We start from the raw sequence: 26,301 nt of genomic DNA on the forward strand, positions 1-26,301 counted from the left end.
AAGGGGAATGCTATTTCCTATTAGTCATGCAAATGTTACGCTTTGGTTCAGAATTAAGATGAAGATGGTCAATATTCAAGTTACGTTTTTGATTAGACTAACAGAATGAAAAATATGGGGAAAAAAAAGGGCAGGGGGGGGTTCCAAGATTTTCTGGCACATGAGTTCTTTGTTATGTGATACCTGTCTGCTTCATCTGTGCTAGATGTGAAAGATTTTGTGACCAAGAGCTTTTAACTTTTTTTACTTCGTCTAACTGAACTGTCTGAATTGCTACATTACTTCCAGCAAACCTTGTTTCCCAGGGCCTTGGTTGCACACTTGGAACAGTTTTACTGCTACACTCCTGATGAATTTCCAGATACATATCCTTACAGTCTTGATCACAGCTTTAGTCAAAGGTTTTTTTCATCTCTCTCTTGCAGCTTCATGTATAAGGCAGTCCAAGAGGTTATTCAGGATTTACAGTGCTTAACGATAGATCAGCCCCTTCCTGGGAAAACATGTAAGAAGCTACCTTTAGGAAACGTGTCTGAAATACTGTGCCTGTCTGTTGAATTTTGGTTGCCTACTATACAATCATTCTTGAAGCTTCAGCTTTTTAATGTTGTGCTTTTTAACTGTGTTTGTACATGTGCTACTTTGAAAATTATGCTTATCTAACATTTAGGGTTTGTTGTTGTGGGATTGCTCTGTTACAGATTACCTCTTTACATGAAAATTGTCATGAATTTCCCAGACCAAAAATTAATGTTTACATTAATAAACATACTCTGGCAACTTCAAGAAACAGTACATTAAGCAATACTACTAAATTCATTTAAATTTGCAGGGAAGTGATGGGGTGCAGCAAAAAATTCATCTGGGAACTGCAGCACTATGTGTTACGTACGATATACAAAGCAGGCCAGGAATATTTGGATAGAAGGACAGCTGCTCCTACAGGATACTGTGATACCTGACCATTCCATGATTTAGCATTGTCTGAGGGAACAAAGGGAGTAGGGGACACTGGATTCCATCCCTGCAGGAATTGTCCTCGGAGTGTCTGTCCCCATAGAGAGAGGCAGTGGTAGCATAGGCAATGGAGGTAATGAAAAAAAAAAGTTACAACACACAGCAAGATCTCGCAGTACACTGTAACATCTTACAATACCTGTTTGTTCTTTTGTGGTTTGGTTGGGGTTTTTTTTGACACAAGCATGTTGGCGCTATATGCTTTCATACATTTGTGCAGCTTTCAGTGAGGATTTTCCCAAGCTAGCAAAACTGTGTATGTGCTTACACAGGCTGAGTGCAAAAAGGGGGAATAAACTCCTATCTTTTACAAAGCAGTGGACTTTTTTTTTTTATGTCTTTCAACATCTAACAACTAAGTAGCCTATTTTATTGAAAATGAATAATCACTATGGCTCTTGTTTCAAGTGACACTTCTAAAACTCCATGGTGGTACACGTAAGCAAGCATGTACATAAACACACAAATATATGTAAGCGTACTACAAAATCTGCTGCTGAGATCACCAACAACTAGGAAACCTTAAGGATGTCACCAGAATGAAGTTTCCATTTCAGTTGAAAGTATGTTAAATCTATGTCTAGAAAACATGCCAGACAGGAGGTCCGTTGTGTCCAATCTTTTGAGACCAGAGGACACTGAAAACAAGCATGTGCTTAGCATGGAACTCAGAGCTGGCTTGCTATCTACAGCAATAAACATCAAGTAAGTTGATCTGTGTGCCCAGTGCTCCTGACTTGATTCATCAGGGGAATAGTAAAAGTATTTTTCAGAGATTTCAAGAGCCCCTTGAAGAAAAATTGTGTCTTCTGCGAAGCATTCAGAAGTTCTCAGTAGATGATACAATTCTTTTGGCATCTTTTTCTCAGCTAGAAGGAAGCTCTTGAAAGGAACCGCTAACAGGCCTGTAGCAGCACTTCACACTTTGTTCTTAGGCCTGCCTTTGGTTTTATGAAGCAGAAATGGACCTACCTAGACCAGAACTTGGCATACAACATAAAATGTGTTACTAGGGAACTGAAGGGAATCAAAACTGATGTAGCTGAGCACCAACTGCTGTACTTGCCAAGACAAATGGAGACTGTAGTCACATAACCTGGAATAGATAAATCACAAAATTTCTGTAACGTTTATTATTATGATGCACCTTGCTCTCATCAGGGCCTAATCTCAAGCAGACTTTTGAAAACTACTGGAGTCATGATCAGGTTGTAGACAGAAAGAGACGAACTTGAGTCTTCAAACCTTTATTTCCTTAAAAGCACTGTACGTTGAACTACACACTAATGAATCGTTGGATGCAGTCACTTCGCTATAATGTAATATATTCAAGTAATCTGTAGAAGAGTAGTACCATAGATCAGTACTAAAGAAGTAACTGTAAATGCTTTAGGAAATGTCATAACCTCCTGGTTCCAATTGTGTGAAGTTTTTTGTTTCAAAATACTCATTTCAGCTGTCTTCGCAGAATTAGATCCAATACTATATACCGTGATCACGTTCCTTCCCCCACTGGCCCTTTAAACGATCAACAAATCTGGAGTGTAGTGACAGTGACTATTTCCCACCTTTTCAAAATGTGTTCTGAATAGACTGTGAATTTAAATGTTCAGCAACAAGATGCCATATGCAACTATTGAAAGCCTAAAGGAATGTCTGGGCATTTTCAGATTTCCTCTTTTTTCCAGTGGATTTTTGGTGCTTATTTACCCCAGAGACTGAGCTTTCCATTTTGGTGGGTTTTGGTTGTTTTTTTTTTTTTTCTTCTAGACTCTCCAATTGCAAAGATGAAGTTGCAAATGTGGACTAAGTCACTGTTGATCTGTATCAAACACATGGAAGAAAGAAGTGTTAAGTGTGAACTACCCCTTTCTGACAGTAAATTTTGAAGCCTAACTTTGACCACATAAATGCCAATACTGTTAGAAATAATTTTATCAACACACTCAGCATCTGTACTCTTTGTGAACAGGTGCTGCATTTGTTCAAAACAGTCCACACAAATAAAGGTGCAAGTTTTGTGCAAAACCAGCAGCTCAGGCAGTTATTAGGTGTTTTATAATTCCTGATCCATCTTTAACACTTGGTTCTGCATATACTCCTTCTATTTTCCATATAGTTGCTTAAGGGATCCCATTTTCAACTCAAACTCATATACACCTCATCAACATTACCTCTGTCATCTTTACAGATTTTTTTATCTGTACAGTAAAGTACAGATACTTTACAGATTACACCATCAAGGTGGTCATTTTGTGATGATAAATATAAAGATCTATTCTCACCCACCCAGGTCATCGAAGAACACAGACTAACTACGATCAGCCCTGTGACTGAACATTATCTGCCCCCGCAGGGACTCACGCTTACTGGAGAAAGAACAGATGATACTTTATACATTCTTTTAACCCTTCTGAAAACACAGTGTCAACCACTGTGTTACCCATCATCTGGCCATGGCGCTTTTGATCACTGCTAGCTTTGTACTGCTTGCATGCAGTAGACTTCTACCTCAACGGGACAATACCACCAGTGCCGTTTGAAGGTCCAATGTGACGTGGAACTTATCAAACTGGAAGGCAACATGTTTGAACCTAGGAAAAAAACCCCACAGACCCAGAAGAAAGATGGTGCAGATGATTCCTGACCCCACCCCCAGCATAACCTTACAGACTATTCAGGTGTTCCGCAGGTGCTGCTGAGCACAAAGACAGTGTTACCTGCACACTGTGGTTTGCTTGGATTTTGTGTCATCTACCTGGGCTCCCCAGAGGCTTTGGACAGCATCTTTGCTTGTAAAGAGGTGCCAAGGAAAGAGATACGTTAAGGTCCTCACACTGTTGAAACAGGTTGAAAGCCAGGGAAAAAATGGTCAGGACTGAAGTGTCATTACGGAGGACCAGAGATATTGTGTGGTGGGTGGCAGGGTGGTAGGCAGGCAGGGTGTCCTGCCTATGCTTGGGGACAGTTTTACTTCCACCTCGCTACCCGCAAAGAAAACCCCCAAAACCAAAACCGCAACACAATTACGAAAGCGCCGCAACCCCGGCGGACCCAGGCGGGCCGCACGCCACGGCACCCAGCGGCGCGGCCGGCTGCGGGCAGGCAGCCGCCAGCAGGGGCGCCACGCAGCGCTCCCCGCGGGCGCGCCGGGGGCCGGAGGACCCACCGCCACCGCCAGCGCCACCTGGGCGGCGGGGACCTCGCAAGGGCCCGCCGGGGGCGGCCCGGCCCCGCCCGCCCCGCCCCGCCCCGCCCCGCCCCGCCGGAACGGGCGTTGACGCGCCGCCGAGGCGGCTATCAGGGCCTGCCGGAAGCACGGCTCGGCCGCGCGCGGATGTGAGCGCGGGGAGCGGCGGCCCCGCGGGCCATGCCGGGCAGGAAGGGCTCCAAGGAGAAGAAGCGGCGCCGCTCGCATTCCTGCTGCCCGGAGGGGGCCTCGGGGCCGGCCGGTGGCGAGAGGAAGTGGCGCAGCACCGAGTCCAGCCACGGCGCCCTGGAGGTAGCGCGGGGGTACAGGGTGGGCCGGCCGCCCGTGGCTTCGCGGCTCTGGCCGCTGCTCTCCCCCTGCCGCCCGCGGGGGTGCAGGGCTCGGCCCCAGCGCGCTTTCCGACCCTCGGCCCGGCTGCCGGGTGCTGGCTGGCTCTGGGCCGGCCCGTTGCGGGTGGCTCCTCGGCACGGGCGCGGGGCCGGTTACCGGCAGCAGAAACTTGTCGGCGTGCGGAGGCGAGGGGCCGGCGGCCGGCGCGGGGAGCCGTGCGGCAGGGGCGGCCGCGGCGCGGGCGGGCAGTGCCGTGCTGTGCCGCTCCCCGCACGGCAGGGGCAGGCCGGTCTCGTCCTCGGGGGTCACAGGTGTGGGGCACAAGCTCAGAGGTGACCCCGGTCGTGGCGCTTGTGCTCGCAGTACTGTGAGCCCGTGTGGGAGGTGGACGAAAACCGGTGTGACGTGCACTCCTGGGTGAATCGTGGGGCTGGCAAAATGTATGTCTAGCCGTTTTGGTTTGGGGTTTTTTAACTGCAGAGGTCTTCCACTGACGTATGGAAGGCACATTTTCCTGGTACGAAGCCCACGTTTAATCTCGGACTGTGCCACGCAGTGAATAGTATGCCAGTTTTCTTTTTAGCAGGCAGCTGTAAATTATGAGGCTAGTGATTTAATCGCACAGCACAGAGAGATGGGTTTCTTCTGCCTTAAAGCATGCTTTAGAGGTTTTTTTCATGGTGCGTTTTTTTTTTTTTTCAGCAGCAGCTAGGGATTTGCAGGTAATATTTTCCCATTAATATTTAAAAGTAGTTTTTGCCTCTTGAAGCTTTTAAAATTTCCCCTACAATAAGAATAGTTTCAGCAGCAATGTAATGCAACATATCTTGCAAACTAAAACACTATTTGGAAGCTCAGAAGTCCACCTTAAGATGTACCGTGCAATTATGAAGGTGAAACTACTGCAAGCACAAAGGAAGCTGTAAGTTTTCTTCTGTAGTTCACTAGAAAATGTAAAAATTGTATTTGCCTTCCTTGATTTTAGGAAGCAAAATGCAGTGCACCATCTGGAGAAAAAGTGGAAGAGGCTGAACAACCCAGTGATATAGAAGAAGGAGGGTTAGATCTCAGTGTGTCACTCAAACCTGTCAGTTTCTACATCACGGACAAAAAAGAAATGCTTCAACAGTGTTTCTGTGTCATAGGAGAGAAAAAACTACAGAAGATGCTGCCTGATATTTTAAAGGTACTGAAATACACTTCCTGTTTATATACTTTTTACAAGCATGAACGGTTGTGTAACAAAGCACACTTATTTTTCAAGTCTATAAAAGCTGCTTGTATGTTTCTTAAATGAAGATTATATCAAGTCTTTGAAAGTTAGACTTTCTGAAGATTTTTATGTAGTTGTTCCAGTTACTCTTTTTTGCACTGCTCAGCTTGCTGAATTGCACACTGCTTATTTTTATACTGTCTGTCTGCACTGGTCAGTTAAATGCAGAAGGAGTTCTTGTAAATGCATGGAGTAAATTCAGGAGTGTTGTTCACTAATAAATAGACTGATTTGATAATAAAAGTTCTTTTTGTCAGCTGGATTTCTTTGTATGGTATTAAATTAGTCTGTGATAAGGCGATAAAACCTTTTGATAAACATCTTCTGAAGCTGTAACTTCTGTGGACTTCAGCGATAGTATTGCTAGAGTTTTTACTGGGTTAGAATATAGGCTTTTTGAGTCTTGTGAACTGCAGGACTGGGTAAAAACAAATTAGGTTAGCAGCCTGTACAGAAGAGCCTGCAGGTGAAATGCCATTTGCGTGATGCTTGTTAATGTCTTTTAAAATTTTTGTCTTTAATTTTTATCTTTGAGTCATGTTACTAATATAAACAAGGCAGGACTTCTCAATTTTAAACACATAGTGAATTGCATCCATATCTCATCTCTGGGACAAGAAAAGAGGTCTGCAGCAACTGGAGGCAAAGGCATGACTGAGTTTGAAAGGAAGTTGCCTAGTGGTCTAGGACCAAACTTACATTTTGTTATGAATGTTACACTATGCTCAGCACTTCCTAATTTTGGTACTTGTATGTTGCATACATACAAGTATTGTTGTATACATGCAAAATAAATACATTTGAAAGTGTGAAATTATCGCTGTAGTTTGCCAAGAGGACACAAAGCGCTACAAAATATATGAAGGTAACTGGAATACCCATAAATCTGTGGCAGCCTGTGGTGCATATCAAGCATGAGGAATAGATCACAATTTATGTATATCTTAGGTTTTCTTTATTATGATACACAACTGTTGGTGTGTTGTTAATAATTTGCTTCAGTTCATGAACTTGTTTTCAGCAGTTGGTTCTGGCCTTTGCAGGTCTGATTATGTAATCCACCTGCTCCTGAGTGATGGAGAATTAGGAGCAATTAGGGCTACAGTCTGCTCTTCCGTGCTTTACACATGTGACCTGGTATATCTACTGCTCAGTGCTGCAGCTGCAGTGAAAACTCCAAGCCCTAGGTCAAATGACCGACAGGGCATATTGCTTAAATTTTCAGAAACACACACTCTATTTCTGGTAATTGTCAAAACTGGAACAGCTACCTGGTGTTCTTCAGCAGTTGCATCAATGCAGGTTAGAACAGTGAAGGGACTTGCAATCTGAGTTAACTCTTCATTCAGTACACTTGGAGTACTACCAACTGTTCATAATTGTTCTGTCCTCAGAAATTTTTAGTAGCTCATGGTCTGTCTTATCTGTCGTCTTAGGACTGTTCCATGGATGAAATCAAAAGGCTTTGCTTGGAGCAGTTGGAGCTGTTATCTGAAAAAAAACTGTTGAAGATACTTGAAGGTATGAATAAAGCTTTTAGGCACCACTGTACAACAGAGAAAAGTTTGCTTCTGAAAGTTTCTAGCTACTAATATATATGTATCCACACACTAAGAAGTATATATTGGTGTGTATTATTATTGCATATATACGCATGCTAATTGTGTGTGTATATATATATATATACACATAGTGTGTGTGTATGTATGTATGCTGGTTTTGATCTTTTAAGCTTGAATGAAATTGTCCATTGATTTAGAAGCTGTTAAGGACACATTCAGAAAACAGTAATATAAGCTTCTTTTCCTTAGTACCCAAACTAAGAACAAAGCTTTTGACTTGAAAAAACCACAGCTAGGAGTATTGTTTGAAATCCATTATTTTAGATAAACTGACATTAAATTGCCTCCTGATTCTTTGCAGGGGAAATCTGACATACTGCAATACCAATTCAATTGTTAGCAACTGAATTTGGGTATTTGGTGTAGTTGAATGATTCTTGGTGGATCCCTCTGCTCTGCTGAGATACACAGTTCATGTGCTTTGATTAAGGATCTGACGTTCCAGCTTTTCAGTATTTTACTGAACTTTCATTTGGTATTTAAGGGCTGTAGAATTTATTTGTAAACATGTTGCTGTCTTCTCAATGAAGTGGAACACTTCAAATCTCGAATGGTGCAGAGTGCCTTCTATTAATTCTGTCTCCTGTGCTTCATTTTTAGTGCCTGTGGTATTGTACTATCAATAGCTATTCAGTTTTATTCATAGTAATACAGTATAACTGAAAAATGCCAACAATGTGACTAGCAGAAAATTCACAAATAAGGTTTTTGGTTTTGACCAAGTCTAATTTTAGAACATCTGCTTTAATTGGGGGGGGGGGAAAAACTCCTCTGCTGATTGCAGTAGAGTTAATCATTAAGAGTAAGCCTAACTACCTAGCGTTAATTATATTATGTGCCTAAATTTTCATGTTTGAAACTGTGCATCTAGGCAAGACTGGAGCTGATTCAGATACTGACGAAGAGGCAGATGGAGGAGACAAGACTGGAGGTGAACCTGTCAGTCAGTGAGTAAAAGACAAAACATATAAAAACTTAAGAATACTGAGCAATACAATGATTTCTCATGAGAAATGACCAAATGTAATATTGAAAGACCCAGTCGCTGTATACTTAATTGTGGTTACTTTAGTTGAATACAACTATGAGAATGAGAAGGCAAATTTGTTGACTAAGGAAACCATGAAAAATGCTCCAGGATTTTGATGTTTGGAGAAATTATGTGTTTGTTTTTAAGGCCTACTTCATGAGCTTTTTACTGTTGCAGAATATATGAAGTGTTCTTCATCTTAAAGAGGTATGGCTGTGTTAGGGCTGCTAGATTTCCAGAAGGTAGTTCTGTGGCTGAAGGGTATTTCAAAGCTTTTGTTGAGCCGTATTTATGACCCTCAGCTACAGTAGACTGAGTAAAGTCTTGCTTATATGCAAATAAAGTAGGTACTTGAGCTGGTAAAACATAAAAAGAGTAAACCGTTATTGTCAATTAATGAATAAAGGAACAAAGTCAGCAGGTAGGATTTACCATTTTTTAACGGTATCCGTTTTAGCGGGTATCCGAAGACACTTAACAACCCATTTGTCCATGGCAAGTAGGAAAGTTTCAGGAAAACAACATCTATAGGATCAAATTGCAGTTTGGAAATGTACTGGTTTTGCACTGCACAGATAATATTCCAGGCATAAGCTGTTATAAACAAAAGTGAGTTGGTGTGATCTACCTGTTCTCATAGCTCTGAAGTACAGCAGAATTGAAACGGACAAAGTTCTTTAACCATTGCTGCAGTTGCCAAAACCTGACCAAGCTAGGTCACCTTGCATCACTGGTGAGAGAGATATGAGCAGTAACTGACAGCAAAATCAAGAAGAAATTGTGTTTAAAAAAAGTAAGAGAAACTGAGAGATGTTGGTCATGCTTCCTTTGAACAGAATGGTTGAGCTGCCTCTGGTTCTTGTATCTCTGTCTACATCCTGATTGTTTAATATTTCAGATCCCTCCAGACTGTCTAGGCAAGCTATGTCAGTGTAGAAGTTGTGGGGTTTTTTTCTCATTTTAGTGTAGGGTTAACAAATAGCATGCTACACACATGGGTGCTATCTCAGGCCCTTGGCTCATAGGTTCAGCTGTGTGCTGGCTTTAACAAAGAGAGAAAGCTGTTTGGGTGGTAGACAAATGAAAGGATAAGAAGAAATAGGTGAAATGACAAAAATTAAGGTTTTGTATCAATCATTAAGACCAGTGCTCAGTAAGTGGAGCAGTATTATGCTTTTACAAATGTCACAAGCCCACTTTACTGAATAAGTCTAATCTATAGGCATTTCAGTTAACTTTTTAGCAACATGTGTGTAAGTAAGTATGAATGCAAGTTTTGCAAAACTTCAGAAGACACTGTTTCAGCCAGAACAGCAACAAGTCAGTCAGTAAACAGGGAGACTGAAGATGCAACAGTGAAGAAATAGTGAAAAGTGCATTGGCAAGCTAAACTTTGGTTGTTTATAATCATTAATATGTCTTTAATTTTCATCTCAGTTTAAATTGCTTGGTTGACCTATATTTGCCACATGATGGCACTCAGGATGATCTGCTCCATAACCTTCCCCAGCACCGAAGTCAGGCTGACAGGCCTGTAGTTCCCCAGATCCTCCTTCCCACCCTTCTTGTAGATGGGTGTCACACTGGCTAACCTCCAGCCTGCTGGGACCTTCCTAGTTAGCCAGGGCTGCTGATAAATGATGGAGAGAGGCTTGGTGAGCTCGCCTGCCAGCTCCCTCAGTACCCTTTCATGGATCCCACCCAGCCCCATAGACATGTGTCTAAGTGGAGCAGAAGGTCACTGTTTCCTCCTGAGCTGTGGGGACTTCATGCTGCTCCTCCTCATCCCTGTCTTCCAGCTCAGGGGGCTGAGTGCCCAGAGGGCTCCCCAGTGAGTCTTATGTTCTGTTAGGGCTGTGGTCTATATTAAATTGGATGGTACCACTATACGACCATCCCTTAAATAAGTCCACTTACTTACTTTTATTTTATCATTCATGTCCTGAATTACCTTTAAGTTTTCTTTAGAATAGTTTGGCTCCTGATCTGTACTTACAGTTTTGGATTTTATTGTCAGAAAACTGTAATAGGCAAGACCGTACCAAATGAGCCCTATAGGTGAACTTGCCAGGCTCCAAACGGCAATTGAATGCCAACCAAATGGCAATTGAATGCCAACCAAACGTATACTTAAGGTGCTAGCCACAAAAGTATACACCACCCTGCAGAAGTTTAACTTTTGACTTACAGGCAGTTCCAAATGACTGGTCTACCAAACAAACAAACCAAAATAAAGAATACTGTCACTTACAGCAATGGGGACCTTGTCTGCCGCCACAGTGATCCGCTGAGTCAAGGAGTCCCTCCGGGAAATCCCGGGGGTACCGTAGGGAGTCCTATCCCCAGCGGGTCCTACAGCCTGGCAGAGAGGTGTCCCACCTGGGGTGCCAGATTGATTTAAAGAACGTAGTCAAAGTTTCGTAGTGACTAAGTATCCTTTATTGGCAGCGCTGGATGTACAGGGGATCCTTCTGCCTAACGTGCATGTCCAAAGTAACTAACTATCTTATATTTATACCGTAAAACAATGACTATTCAATTAACACCTATACATAGTCATTACCTAAACCCGCCTACTCTCGCTTGGTATGTTAATTAGCTTATCAGTCCTTTGCCTGGAATGTGGTGGTCTTGCAGGTTTGTACGTGGTTCATGTCCTTGTGACCATCCGATCTTCTCCAGCAAGGAGTGGTGACTCGTGTCCTTGTGACCATCTGGTCTTCTCCAGCAAGGAGACTTAGCACTCCCTCTAGATAACATTGGAATGTCTCTTATCCTTTTCTCCTCCTTTTTATAAATAGCCCCTTTGTTAGAGGAAGAAGGGTAGGGGTCTCCTCAAAGCTGTGTGGCTATGTGACCAGACACCACACCCATGACCAGTCACCATACCCACATTCCTTGAGCAGACACATACAATCACGATCGATGTCCGTTGTCCGTATTTCACACTGTTTCTCCATATCATTTAGAAGGATGTTTCTTAACGACAGTTAAAAGCTCTGTAAGGAAACTGAGCATGACTGTCTCATGTTGTCAGACTATCTTCTAGTCTAGTACGTTAAGATACATTTTTCTGTCACAGAACTTCTTTTGGTCTCCAACCCCAGTTATGACTGAAGCTTGGAATCCCAACCACTACTATTGCGGTGCTGTTGTCTTAACTGTCCACTCCTCTAACCAGTACCCCTTTTCCTAACCTGTGCTGCTGTTTTATCTCACTCAGCATAATCTGCTGGAGCTGTGGCACCAAAGCACCCTCAAGCTCAGGTTTCTTTGACAGCTGTGCAGATTCCTGAAAGTAATAGGTTCTGTGCAGAATCCATGTGCATTAGCTCAGGTAAGCATTGCACTAGCGTGGAGAATGCCAACATGAAAAGCTAGCATAAGGAAAATTAAAATTTACAGCATTTGTCACCAACACACTGTAATAGTTGGCTTCTTTCTGTTGATAAGAACATACTGTGCAAATGTTGTTTTAATTAAAAAAAAAATAATGCAGAGTTTATCCCTTGGAATAGTGATTTTGAACTTAACTGTCATCCTGAGGGAGAATTATCTTCAAAGACTGATAAAAAGCTCCAAATGACTGTGGTCACTTAACTAGCATGGCATGAAAGAAGAGGGTGTGAAATTTGTATGCTGTGCCATAATTTTAGATTAGCCTATCTTCTGCTCCCGTTGTTTGGAGACCTGATGTTGTGCTACTCTTTCTTAAATCTATATCACAGTATAGATAATTAGGAAATAAGTATTTCTTACTAACAAACAAATTAAGATTAACAAGTCGAGAGCAAAAGTGAATTGTGAACTGCTTCTGCTTGGCCACAAGATGGTGTAAAATGCCCACTATTAAATGAAGTAGTGAAGCTTGACCCGCAGTACAGTCCAATCCTATCAATGCTGAAAGAGTAAAACGTACTGTAAAAATACTTCTGGGTTCTAAAAAGTCTTATGCTGAGAGTAGGTAGTCTTTAAAGGAATGTGGTTTTGCTGTAATCAGTGCTAGTGTCAAGGCAAGGGAAGGAAACTTTACAACAAGTTTTGATGTGTGGTGGGTTTTTTTTTTCAGTTGGTAATTTCTTTTTACATAACTATTAAAATAGCTGTAGGTAATTTCACAGCCAGTGTTTGAACCATAGAGGTCACTCTTGAGTTTTCTGTCAAAGGGGTGATTATAATTCTGTAGTGAAATTTGATGTTGGAGCTCACAGTGATACCAGAGATGTGACATTTCTTGCCTGGATATTATTAGTGCAACATCAGGCTTTCCCCAAATGACACATTGCTGTCCAGTGCAGAGATGAGTACACAATTCAAAATGATGAAGCATGTGTGAGGGAGGATGGGGCAGGGGCAGCCTAAGCAGCTTTTGCTCTTAGTGGTGAGCAGGGTATATCACAACTTTATTTGGTCAAGAGTTGAGTAGCTAAGTATAACAAATTGTTAGGAGTTGCTTTAAAAAAAAAAAATACAAAGTGGATTATTCCAGATCTGTTGACCAGTAGCTGGTCCCAGATCTGCTGCTTACCCCAGTTGCTGGTACTTGGACATACACACATGCATACATACTTGGATATAGAAGCCTGCAGGGTTTGCATCCCTGCTCCAATTTGCTGGTCAGACCTCCTTGCGGCTATGGGCTTCTCTGACAGCTGGTGCAGATCTCTGATCCTCCCCAGTAGCTGACACTCAGACTGTTGATCTCTTGGGTATCTGGCGGAGCCATGGTCCCTCTGTTTGCCTACTTGTAGACCCTGGTCTCTTTCAGGAATTTGGCCTGTGCTCTTGCAGTCTGTATGGTGCCTGACTCCCAGACCTCCCATGTTATTTGCTGACTAGCCTGAGGTTTGCTGGTGAACTACAAGCATCTGCTTACACAGTGGTGCATGACATTGAAATTTCCTGAGGAAGTATGCACATTTTTTATTCTGTCTACTTTCTGGCAGCACAGTCCTGCGGTTCCCTATGACCTATGGTCCCCTTTGCAGTTGCTGGCACTTAGACACACACGCACACGTGCATATATACAGAAATTGGTGTCCTTTCATTTGGAAAAATAGTTAGTATAGCAATTGCGTTCAGTAAGAAGGCAGGATGGGCTGTGGTGATCAGGTCCAGGGCCTGGCCAGACAACTGTACGGACCAGCAACCTGTTTATGCTGGCCTTTATCTACTTTTTTTTTCTTTTTTTTCCATGCTTGTTCTTTCTCGGTCTGCCTTGGTCTCTCCCTTTTCCCACATTTGGTTCTTCCTGTAAAATCCCATGCTGCCTTACACATTCCTGTGCTCAGCCTAAAAGCATCTGCTAGTATGTTTTAGGCGGTCTTGAAATGGTCTTCCCCAGCCTCCTCTACAGATCCCCTTGCTCATGTAGACAGTAATACCCTTCATCTTATAAGCTGACTGCTTTTACTAGATCTCATTCCCAGAAAATGGGTTGATGGCTTTCCTTTCACAAATGTAGGAGCAACTCAGGCAGGGTGATCGCTCTGCACTGATGAAGTTACTAGGATTCCTCTGCTTGCCATTTTTCTCTTCTCACTGGGTCTTTGTTCTTAAATGCTTATAACATATTGAATGCATAACCTATAGACAGGGCAGCACAATGGAGAACTGAGTGTGATAAGCCTTGGCAAGTGACAGGAGAGGAAAACCTCAAATTTCAGGGAAGGTGTGCGGTGGCAGCATCGTGGACAGATTTAGCTGGTGGTCTGTTCTGGCATCTGGACTAACTCCACCCAGTAATGGAGGTGGGTGGGAAAATGCTGCTACCCAGGAGTCTAGCACTGTCTCAGAATAGAGGACCAGTTAGCATTTGGTCCTAAGCTGTGTCCTGGAGCTTGGCACTGAGAGTGCTGAGAGGATGTTTCCCCTGGGCTGCGCTGTGTAGGCTCATGGGAGTGGTAACTGGGGTGGCTCTCAGCTAACTCTGACTATATAGGTGTGTGTAGGAGTGCAAAACATTTCCTCAATTTCCTCTGCTCTATCCACTTACAAATTGAACATGGTAATGTTCTGTTGTCTGCTGTTCTTTTCTCCCCCATGACAGCAGGAAGATTGAGACTGGTTAACACGTCTAAACCACCACATACAGCAGACCTAATTTTATTTGTTGAATTCCTGGGCTTATTTTACATCTAACAGGTGAGGACTGTAATCCATCTTGCAACACCTCTGGCCTTTGTAGTACAAGACTGATGACTGAAATAGAAAATAAATAAGCAAACTCTGTTGATGGAGAGGCAAAGTTTAAATAATTTTCTGAAGGGGTTAGCCATATATACAGAACTTCCCACTCAGCATAGCTATCTGAATGCCTAGTTTCTGTCTTTCCCTTGTTTTTCAGCCCTGCCTGGGAATAAAAGTCCATCAGAAATTAAAAGATTGGGAGAATACTTCTTGAGTTGACAAGCAAAGTGAGAGCATACATACCCCTGAGTTCTGAGAAAAATGCATCATAGTAAATAGTCTCTTCCCAGTTTATTATAATTGCATTGGACAGTACCTTTCTATTTCCTTACTTAAGGTGCAGAACATTTAAATATCTTTTCAGGTTCTGTGTGCATATGAAAACAGCTACGTGTTCTTAATTATCACATGCTACCATACACATTTGTTACAATGCCCACAAAAAGTGAGAGAAACAGAAGAATTACTGATTTGTAACCTTTGCTCCTGCAGAAAAGGAAATAGCAATCAAAACAACTTTGTCTTTCAGACCCAAGATGGCTACAAGTATTATGATGTGCTCCCTCCTGACATAGCCATTGGACACCTGAAAAAAAAAAATCTTTGAAAGCATGTGGAAGATAGATCTGTACTTAATTTTAGGAAAAGCCTTCAGGCTATTACTGAAAAACAAGTAATTAAAGTCATTATATTTACATCAGTGATACCAGAATACTGCTGTCCTTTTTATAGTGCTGTTTAGCTCCAACAGGCAGGGTAGTTGCATTGATCCCATTTTAATATGTATGAAACCAGTGCCATGCTGGCATGCAGGGTAGGAAATGGTCAATTCTGCTGTTGAAATGCTCACTAACCATGGCAGTTGAACTCTTCCTGTGATTCTGGGTCCTTCTGCCTTCCTTCTTCCTGTGTATTTCACAGTATTTTTCACAGTTCGTATAACCAGTATGTGTGAAATATGTGAAGGACGTGAACATTTCACAAAAGTATCTCTTCTTTATTGCTTGTATAAATCAGTTGAAACCTTACAGGATAAGGGTAGAAATCTTTAAATAGAAAAAACAGAGAAATGCAGATACTGAATACAATTTAACAGTTGAGTTGTGTTTCATTTTAAAAAGTGTCCCTTTGTGAAACTGTGAGACTGGCATGTAAGAGGGGTGGATGTTGGTGGTAACTTCATGAAAACAGCTTGTTAGTTTCAAAAGAAAACAGTAAATAGTATTTGAATGCAACTGAAATGATACTTTTTCAAATCACTTAACTGTGTGATAACTTACTAGAGTTCTAGAGAAAAGTTCCTAGTATTAGGGAGGGGCTACCTGTAGGGATTATCTGAAAGTTTAGAGTATAGTAGAAATAATTATCCTTGTGTATTGCTAGGCAAAGTAGTGTGTTCTCAAGTGCTTACATAAGACTCTGTATGTTCTTTTTGCCTTTATTCGTACTGTAGCTTGCCTGTTGGCCTACCACCACATAATTTCTTTAGTTAAAGTAAGCCTTTCTTAGGAAAGCTCTCTTAAATTGTAAAAGATGTAGATTATAATGTCTTCTTATTCATTTCCAGACAGGACAACAGTGTAGACTCTACTTCTTCTCTCAGAGAAGACAAGCTGGAAGGTCATGATTCAAAACAAGGTATGTAGTGGAGAAAGCTGGAATTTTTCTTTCTTGATGTTGGGCGGTGACTAATTCCAGATAACTGATAGCTCTCTTTTGAACAGTAGCTGCAATCACAGAGAAACATCCTTTTAGAAATCAGCTGGCATAGGGCTACAACCTATCCCTTGGGCCCAATTCCAGAAAAGGGGAGAGGAACATTGAAGAAGAAATTGCAGGAACTTTGGCTGCTTAATTCTGTGAGAGAGTGTTTTGTAACTAAAAGCAATCTGCAGCTCTTTGAAGTTTGCTAGTTTAAGTTCTGGAACATAACTGAAGCTCTTGCAAGGCTCATTTGGCTCTTTGTATCTAGTTTTTCAGCTGAGGATGAACTTCAGTCATTTCAATTTCTTGGTATATTGGTGATTGCTAATACTGCTATTACCATTTGCTGAATTCTTTGAGAGGCAGTTTTACTTTCTGTTGATATGATCATAGGTGTCTACAGTACTCTGTTTTGACATTTCTAGAAATCCGTTATAATCGTTTGCCAAAGGACTGTGTGTAATCATTTTCTTCAGTCTTGATATATGATTACCTTGCTTTGTTTGATTGTGCAGAGCTGAGGTCTGTCTAACAGAACAGTGCTTAACACCCACCATGCCTGATAACTGGCATATTTTACTTGGAAGTCAGTGCCAGTGCAAGTACACACTCAAAATATTTGAAGCTCTGAGAAAAAATGTTTTGTCTTGTATATTTTCTCTTTTTCAATGCAAAAACATAGTGGGTGAGACATTCAGGTACTACAGTGATTGGCAGAATAAAAAATGCAAAAGCAGGGGAAGTACACATTTGAGTACCTGCTGTGTAAAGAAACAGTTTTCTTAAACCTGCAGCAGTATTTGTTTTATTCCAATCATTAAATCAGTGCCATATAACAACTGCCAGTATTATTTTATGCATGAAACACTAGAATTGTAGGTGTTTCTCTCTGTCTGTTTATTTTCATTTGGACTAACTGTATGCAGTAACATCAGAAATAGCTTTTCCAATCAAAGAATGTTGCAAATTCTTATAAACTATATATCTTCTGCAAAGATCTAACATTATTTGCTTCTTGCACCTCCTATGTCACCATTCAGAATGTTGTCTACAAGATAGCTCTTAGAATAGCTTTGTGGAACATGTTTCTTTCTGAAGTAATTAGGGGAATTAAACAGAGAAGGAAAGAGTCACAATAAAAGGAACAGATCTTTTAGTAGCAGGTTGCTATGGCTTTGTGAGGAATGTTTTAAATGTTGCTTGTACTGTATGGAGTGACCTTAGAACTGACAGACTTTCTGCACTTCTTTTCCACTTCTGTATTATCAAAGGGAATTGATGACTGTTGCAGGTGATTGCTTCATTCTTGTTTTTTATGACTTAATCAACTGGAGTATCATGATGACTTTGGGCTATAACAGTGGCTGCACTCAAGATGTTAGTTTTAAAGAGCTTTTGAGAATATCAATATAAATTCAAAAATATGACTCTAATCATTCTGCTGAGGTGCAGCCTGTGATGCTATGGGAAAAAAAAACAACAAAACAAAACAAAAAGGAATGAGAGGGTAAGCAAAAGTGGCTAAAATTGAAAAATGGAATTAAGTGTACTAAAATGAATTTTGCATCTGTAGATGAAGGAAGAAGTAATCAAAATGAGAAAAATCATGAGAAATGCCAACCATGGTCTTTATTATTACTGGATAAAATTACAACTGCAAAAGAGGAAAATAAAGCCCATCAGCTAATTAAACATCTGGAGGCCAGTGAGCTTGTATAAACACTGTTTAGACATTTTTGGAGGCTTCAGATTCTGAGTGGAACTCGAGGCAGCTTTGCTTAGCTTCCTAGTTCATACTAAGTCTAGGACAGAGATAAATGAATGTTAGTATTTTGTTTTTGCTTAATTTGTTACCAATACCAAAAGGAGTCCTATGGTGAGTTGACACCAACCAGCAGTATGCACCCACCTGTTGCTCAGTTACTTCTCCTTCAGTGGGGTGGGGTAGACCATCAGAACAAAAGCAAGAAAACCTTACAAGTCAAGATAAAGAGACTTCAGCAAGAGAAGTAAAAGCTATGCACTGAAACAAAGCAAAATAGTGATTTAGTCACTACTTTCCGTTGGCAGCCAGATTTTTTGCCCATTCCTAGAAAGCAAATTCTCAGCACACATAACAGTTACTTGGGAAGACAGATGCCATAACCGTGAGCATCCCCGTTTCCTCCTTCTTTGCTCAAGCTTTTATTGCTGAGCACAATGTCATATGGTATAGAATATCCCTTTGGTCAATGGGGCTTAGCTGTCCTGGCTGTGTATCCCTCCCAACATATTGCCCACCTCCAACCTATTCCTTATGGAGTGAGAAACAGAGAAAGCCCTTAGGCTGTGCAAGCGTTGTTCTGCACTAGCAGTTTTTCTTTGGCAGTGAATTAGGATGAGTATGCTCGGAAGTTAACTTTCAGGCTTTGAACCACAGTCCATTGATGCACCTATTTTTTCTGTTCTGTGGAAATGCTGCTTGGTTGAGCGGGTGTTAGGTAAATGCTGACTGATGCCATGCAGCAAGACAGAAGAATTTCCATTTCTTTTGTTCTTTCACATAATTTGTGTCTTGCAATGTGAAGTTGAAAAGATATTCAAAGTTGAGTTGATAGTATGGGAAATAGGTGAAACTCCATCTGAAACTTGAGTATTAATCTTGAAGTTACTGTCACAGTAAGAACAGGGCAAAACTACTTTGGATTGAAGAAAGCCCTGGTGTGTTCATCTGTTATAAGTGCTGCTGTGAAAAGAATTTTTTTATAGCTTCAGAATCATTTATATTTTAGGCTTTCAGTTTTTATTGCTTAAAAATTGTGATTTATCTTACAAAAAACAAAGACCAAAAGGCCTCTGTAAACTTCATCTGTATGGCTTATCATACATTTTCCAGAGTTGAATTTGCTTTCTTGTCAGCTTTGATACGTTGGACGTGCCATATATGTTAGCTGTATATGTTCCCATATATGCTGTATTTACCAGTATGATGGCCAGTTTTTGCAAGCTGGTAAACCAGTGTTATGAGGTAGTGGATTGAAAACTCTTTAAGATCCTAAATCGGGTGTGCATTCTCAGTCAGGGTAATGTGCAGTATTCCTAAACTGGGAATTAAGTGCTATGACAAATCACAGGCTGTATCAGGAGTGAATATCTGAATATCTTTTTTGAAGTATATATAGTAAAAAATCCTGAATCAATAAAACCCTTAAAGTTATGTGTTTAAATGTTACTATTGTTTATAAAACCAATTTGAAATATGTTTTTTAATGGAAAATATTTCCTCCCTCCCTTCTGTAGAGAAAGTGTATTTATAGCTTTTTTTTTTTCATACCCTCAGGGTAACAGGAATGTTGTAAACCCCAAGGAAAACGGATATTTCCCAAGTTTTTCTGCGCTGCTCATGAATCAAAACCAAATGCATACATGTTCCAAAAAGTGTTTTAAAATATGTAAAAAAAAATTAGTATTTTTCCGAAGCTGTGTTTGTTTTTCATTTAAGAGGAAAAGTGATTGCTTTACTAATCTTTGTACAGAATATTCACCTAGCATGATGGGTTTGCGCAAAAACTCAAGAAGGAAATACAAATCATGCGGCAAATGAAGAGACGGGACGCAGCTTGATGCAAGCAAGTTGTCCGTTTATTAGTGATTTTCTTACAATTATATACATTTCTATCTTCTACATATTACACACTGATTGGTTAAATCTTAAGCGTAAAAAACACTGATTGGTTGACATTTAAGGCACACCGTTAAAGCAATAGGAACTGATTAGTTTACCTTGTCATAGCAACAATTTCTATTCTAAGATTAGGGGGTTTCTTCCTACATGACTTTCTTAATTCCTTATCGGCACTATCCGTTCCCTTATCTGGCTACTTGTTCCTCTTTGTCCATCTGGTTGCCATCTCAACTGCAACGGCTCAAGAGTCTGCAGTTAGCTTGCTCCTTTGTTCCCAGGGCTTGTGCCCTACAAGTTCTAACTGTCTCTATTCATCAGGCTCACAGTACTTGAACTCTTGTCCTGCAAAATCACTCTGTGGATGGAGAGTTTTTTCACTTTTCACTTGTGTTTTCAAGAAAAGTCACATTCTTTTTGTTGAATTTTTAAATATTTCCTGTATAATAAAAGAAATTGAAACATTAATAGCATAAACCAGAGATTTCTGATTTCTAAAAAATGTCATTTCAAAGATGTTTTACCCTTTGTGAAAGGGGAGAGAATTGTTTGTATTGGATACAAAACCCATCTCAAAGGAAAATTCTTACTGAGAAGAATTATTAAAAGAAATATCCAAGGTTTTCCAACAGTAAGACATTACATGTGAGCATCTCAAGCAAAAAATACAGTGATTGGAAGGTAATTGGTTAAAGGTCTTAAAGTCATAGGTCCTTGATGTGTTAGACTGCATTATCAGTGGGTTTTTTTTAATATATTTTGAACATCAGTAAGGTTCTGATTGCCTGATAGTAAAAAAAAGAGCAATTCACAGTGGAAGTACTTCCTTGGGTTTCCAGTGATTTTGTTGTTGATGGGCAATCCTTGCACATCAGTATGTCTAGCCCTGGTCATGTGAGATATGGATGGGTGAAACTGGCAATAACAGTTCGGTGAGTCTATGTTAGAAGGACATCGAACCCAATGCCTGTGCTCAAGCCGGTCAGCTAGAGCAGGTGGCTCAGTACCACATGCTGTCGAGTTCTAAATATGTGCGAGGTTGGCACTCTGTGGCCTCTCTGGGAAACCTGCTCCAGTGTTTGGCCCACCCCCACAGTAAAAAGGTTTTACTTGAGTTTACATGGAATTTCCTGTGTTTCAGTTTTTGCCCATTGCCACTAGTCCTGTCAGTGAGCAGTACTGAAAAGAGTTTGGCTCCTTTGTCTTCATGCTTTCCCATATTTTTAAAAGATAATTAGAAAAAAAATTTAAACAGCCTTGCAATACTGTCTGAATATTAAAAAGTATATTTTTGGTATATAGAGAATCATTATAGACTAAAGGAGCTTGCATAGGAATGTAAGCCTTATTTGAATCATCATGGTAAGAAATTGTATGTTTTTAAAAACCACAGATCTTTAGCTCTAACCCTTCATTATTAAGAGGGAACACAGCCATACCTTTGGATAGCGGTACTACCAAAAGTAATTATAAAACCTTTAGAATCAGTAATTACGATCATCTGGCTATAAATTATGCATTTTAAGCAGGAACCACTCCTACTGTAAGTTTACGCAGATACCACGGTTGATGAAGGACTAATAATTTCTAAGGCCAATGTATAAAAAGCAACAGTCTGTAACCAAATTGTGAGAGCAGTTACTCAAGTTCTGTTGGAGTTTTGCTTTTATTTTATTGTCCTGGCTCTTCTAATTTTTTTAAAATAAATTCCAACTTTCAGCTAGCATTAAAAACCAATGTATTAATTTTCCCCATGTTTTTACTGAGTTAAATACATCTGAAATGCTTCTGAATAATTCTCAATAGTTGCACTGTAAGTGGCGCTTCTATTAATTTTTAGTACTGTACCTGACTATAGTGTCCCATTCCTTTTAAAATACATAAAATAGTTTTGAGGTGTCATTTTTAAAACTGAGTTTTAAAAGTTTACTTTAAAGATAAAAAACAGTAATTGATCACTGCAGAGAGGCTTCCTTGTGATATAAAACCATATGACATTTTAATTAGGAAAACAGATCATGTAACTTCATAGTATGGGATACATTTTCCTGGTGCTGCTGCTTTGCTATTCTGCATGTTCTTCTAAATTGGCATAAAAATGCATTAATACTTGTCTAAATTAGATCAGCCTTAAAAGCTGGAGGAGAAAAAGAAGAGGAATTAATTGTCTTAAATTCTTAGATCTTTTTGCCACTCTCTTAATCTGCACAGAAGCACTTTAAACAGAAGTAATTTTGCAAGTTGAAAGAAAAAATGGTACTGTTAGGCAACTATATGATTGTTACATTTGTGTTACAGGCAAGGGAGAAGACAGTGATGTCCTGAGCATAAATGCAGATGCATATGATAGTGACATAGAAGGCCCATGCAATGAAGAAGATGGCCCAGATGTGCAAGAAAACGCTGTCAAAAGTGGAGCCAGTCAGATAGATGACCTTCAGAAGGACATTGAGAAAAGTGTGAATGAGATACTGGGGTTGGCAGAGTCCAGCCCAAAGGAGCCTAAAGCAACAACCTTAGCTGTTCCTTCATCAGAAGATGTTCAGCCATCAGCACAGCAGCTGGAGCTTCTGGAGCTTGAGATGAGGGCCAGAGCTATTAAGGCTCTGATGAAAGCTGGTGATGTAAAAAAACAGCCCTGAGATTTATAATTTTCTTTTTCTTGTTCCCTTTTTTCCCTTTCTTTTATCCCCCTTTCCTGTTAACCCCTTTTCTACCCTTTTTTCTTTTATTGATAGTCAAGTGTATCATCTTTAGTGGCAAGCTTCTTACATAGTTCTTGAGGTATGATTGATTTCTTCTAGATTAAAGAGGATTGTGAGTAAAATGATTGCAAAATAGTGCATTATGAATTTGATTATAAACTAAAACCTTCCGTAAGTACAGGTGAGAAAATTACGGTGTGCGTTCACTAAATGATGGCAGTGACCCGAGTAAATTTCACCTGACTGTTAATCAGTTATCCATGGCAACAACATTTTTGTATTATTTTTTAGCAAATGGAGGATCTAAGTTAGTGTGTATATATCCAATCAAAAGGTAACTGTCTCAGAATATGTGTGTTATCTTCATTAATTTCATTTAGCTGTTTGGTAAACTGGTGATTTGAGTACAGAGAAATAGAAGCAGGTAATGAGACAAAGACTGCTGGCAAAACCTAGATGTGCTGTCTTGTTATTTGTAGTTATACGCTAGTGGAATTACGTTAGACTGCAAAAACAAGTTTTGCTGCTGCTATACTTAGATCCTTAAGGCACTGAATACCTCAACTTTGCCTGTTGTGGAAATGAAAAAGCTCACCTGCAAAGGGCATTTACTTCCTAGTCCTACTGTGCAACCGTGTGTATGTCAACTAGTAGGAAAACTTGTTCGTTATTGTTTGCCTCTCTTTCATATCAAGGTTCATTTGCAAGTTCTACAATTGCCATATTGTTAATGAGGCTTGTAAAATCCCAAGCAATATGAATAAACAAAAATCAGTCCTTTACATTGAAGAAAAATGTACAATACAGTAACAATTGACTGTTAAGAGAAATGTTTATAGGCCTGTATCTTTCCTTTTTTACTGGAACTCTCAACACCTGAGGTTTTATCACCCACAGTGGTGATTCCTTGCTGGCTGCATACTCCTGCGTGGATCCCATATATTTATGCCAACTACTGAACAGTGAAAGGTTAATTCATGCAGAAGCCATGCCTTGATATAGGAAATAACTTAAGATGTCTTAGGAACACTGAACGTAAATCAGATTTAATTCAGAAATACGTTTCCTGTGCCACCAGAAGAACTGATACAGTCAAATGTACAAAGTTTACTCAGCGATGTTGCAGAGTGATACATTTGGGCTTGTTTGACAACAAGGAAATCCTGCTAGACGTCAGGATAAACTAGAATGTAATTCTTTTCTACTGACTCCTTGCTGGAGGTTTACGGCATTGGTTTCTACACTGAGCTTAATTTTCCTATTGGCTTTCCAGGTCACCTTTAAAAGTTCATTTTGTAGTGTGTTGAACTGTCAAAGGTTATTATTTCATGGTCTGTATCAAGAAGTTGCATATGCTAACTTTAATATGTAGTGTGACAAAGATGCAACAGATTTACTATGCATAGGACTAAAGATTTGTAATTGCAGCCTAATTAAATTTGAGATTAAAAGAGGAGAAGAAAAAAAGCTGTTTACAAAAATATTTTTTATATATATATAGCATAGGAGAGACTTTGATTACACAAGTGCTATTTCATTTTTAGGATATTGTACTATTGCTGCTTAGGTTAAAGCAAATCAGCTAAATTGTCTGGGTTCCTGCATTGATTTATATCACTGCACAGTTTAAAAAATTGAGTGTATTTGAAGTGTTTATTATACAACTCTTTTGTTGTTCACTTTTAAATATTCCTTTGATTTTTTTCTTGCAAAATAAATTTAATATTTCACATGGAGGAAGAGGCAATTTGTGTGTAAAATGCAGTCATGAATTATTTATGAAACAAAATAATTTTACTGGGTTTTGATCAACCACTTCGTTGGGAGGAAATATTATACACAGAGTGTTGGTCAGCATGAGGAAAAAGATTGTGATTATATTCCGGACTGCAGCAGGAACATTTTCTAATGAATTTTGGCTGTCATAGATAAAGCACAGTGCTTTTTTGAGGAGGAGAGATGATTGTGTTTGCATTAGGTAAGTAAAAAGGCGTGACTCCCCAGAGAGCCCAAACTATCTATTATTTCTGTTTAGAGGCTTTGATGTTATTTTTATGGTGATTTCATAGAGAATAATAATTAGACTTCACGATGCCACTTTTGAGAGGCGAATCACAGGCATTTCCTTAGAAAAGAATTAGTTCTGTTTGTAACGTTTTTCCATTACAGTATTTGCTCTCAAAAACGTTTTGCCTGAGTATCTCAAACGTTAGTGCCTTGAGTCACTTCTTTTTTAAGCTATGTTATAAAACATATGCTTTGCTGTTTAAAATTATTGTAATTATCACTTGCAGTGAATGAAAGTTTTGACCACAGACTTCAGGTCATTTCCAAGTAAGATACAAACATAGCATGTAGGGAATCAAATCATCTGCGTAGATGATTTATAATGCTGCTGTTCTAACCGGATGCTGTTGAAATGCCACATTAAACTTGAGCAGTGTGGCACTGCATTTTGGATCTCACCAAGCAAGGCAGCTGGATAGCATGTTCCTGCAGTTGTGTGTATTTGAGGGAGCATGGCTTTGCAAACAGCAGCCACCATGGGTGAACGCTGTAGTGGGACAAAATGTCTCTTCACCTTACACGGTCAGATTCCTTACATGGTCAGAACTTTAAGGATCATAAATGGTTTCTTGCTTATTACTATTATTTTTTTTAAATATTAGTCTACAAAAGCAGTTAGTTGTTACAACTACTTTTTTTTTTTCATCTGTGGATAAAGCACATCAAGGGTTTTCTAAAAAAAAGCAAGTGAAAATGTTTTGTACACATGAATGCGTAGTAAGTTGTTATATGGCATTTTACAATGCCCATCTCAAAATTATAAGCTCTGATTTAGCTTTATGAGATCATTGATGCTGGTAAACATGCCCTTTTCACAGAATATAATTGAAGATTAATTGTTAAATAGGCCTTTTAGTCAGGAAGGGAGATGAGGTGGTTAATTGATGCAGGAAACTTAAGGAAATTTAGGAGCATAGACACCAAGTTAAAAACAGGTCATGAAGTCCTGCAATTTAGTCCAAGTACTGTAAAGCTTCATGTTTATTGCTAAGTCACTCTGCAATATATATAGAGAAAAAAACGCTTCTTCACCTTATTTATGGCCAAATTCAAATGTTAAAATACTGGATTTTTTTTTGTCAAGTCTCATGTGTCGTGGGCCTTTCTTGGCATTAATATTAAAATCTGTAAACAGAATACATAAAAGCTGAAGAAGAACCTGAAGCTTGTAAGAAGGTTTAGCCACATACCAGTTAATGAAACTGACTCATTAGTCAGGCCCCAAAAGCGTGAATGTAAATAGTGCATAGTAGTTACATTGTAGAGCACAAGTAATCACCTCCATTACAACAGCAACAACAATAACAAAATTCAGTACACCATCCCTTTCTTAAGCATGTGGGGAAAATGTAATCTTTTTCCATGGGATCTGTCTTGGTTATTGTCGGACCCAAACCTGAATTTTCATCTTTTGTATCTAATGGTTCTGCAAAGTTGTTTTAGATGAGTGTCTTACACTGTGAATTGTCAAATCTATGATCTTGCATCCCAT

At 39.9% G+C, this 26,301-nt stretch overlaps 1 protein-coding gene across 1 annotated transcript; it reads left to right on the plus strand.

Annotated features, from left to right (window-relative positions):
• Positions 1 to 4,276: 4,276 nt before the first annotated feature.
• On the plus strand, positions 4,277 to 24,489 carry CAAP1 (caspase activity and apoptosis inhibitor 1). The gene is made up of 6 exons (XM_055699243.1): positions 4,277 to 4,519; positions 5,544 to 5,744; positions 7,268 to 7,352; positions 8,325 to 8,400; positions 16,240 to 16,310; positions 22,336 to 24,489. The coding sequence occupies exons 1-6, from the start codon at positions 4,388 to 4,390 to the stop codon at positions 22,677 to 22,679; spliced, it is 909 nt and encodes a 302-aa protein (XP_055555218.1). The 5' UTR covers positions 4,277 to 4,387; the 3' UTR covers positions 22,680 to 24,489.
• Positions 24,490 to 26,301: the final 1,812 nt, after the last annotated feature.

This window comes from Falco cherrug, chromosome Z (assembly GCF_023634085.1).
Source record: "Falco cherrug isolate bFalChe1 chromosome Z, bFalChe1.pri, whole genome shotgun sequence".
Classification (NCBI taxonomy): Eukaryota; Metazoa; Chordata; class Aves; order Falconiformes; family Falconidae; genus Falco; species Falco cherrug.

Coding starts and splice junctions, on each gene's coding strand:
- CAAP1 (XM_055699243.1), top strand. CDS start 4,388: ATGCCGGGCAGGAAGGGCTCCAAGGAGAAGAAGCGGCGCCGCTCGCAT. Junction 5,745..7,267: donor TGCTGCCTGATATTTTAAAG/GTACTGAAATAC, acceptor CTGTCGTCTTAG/GACTGTTCCATGGATGAAAT. Junction 7,353..8,324: donor ACTGTTGAAGATACTTGAAG/GTATGAATAAAG, acceptor CTGTGCATCTAG/GCAAGACTGGAGCTGATTCA.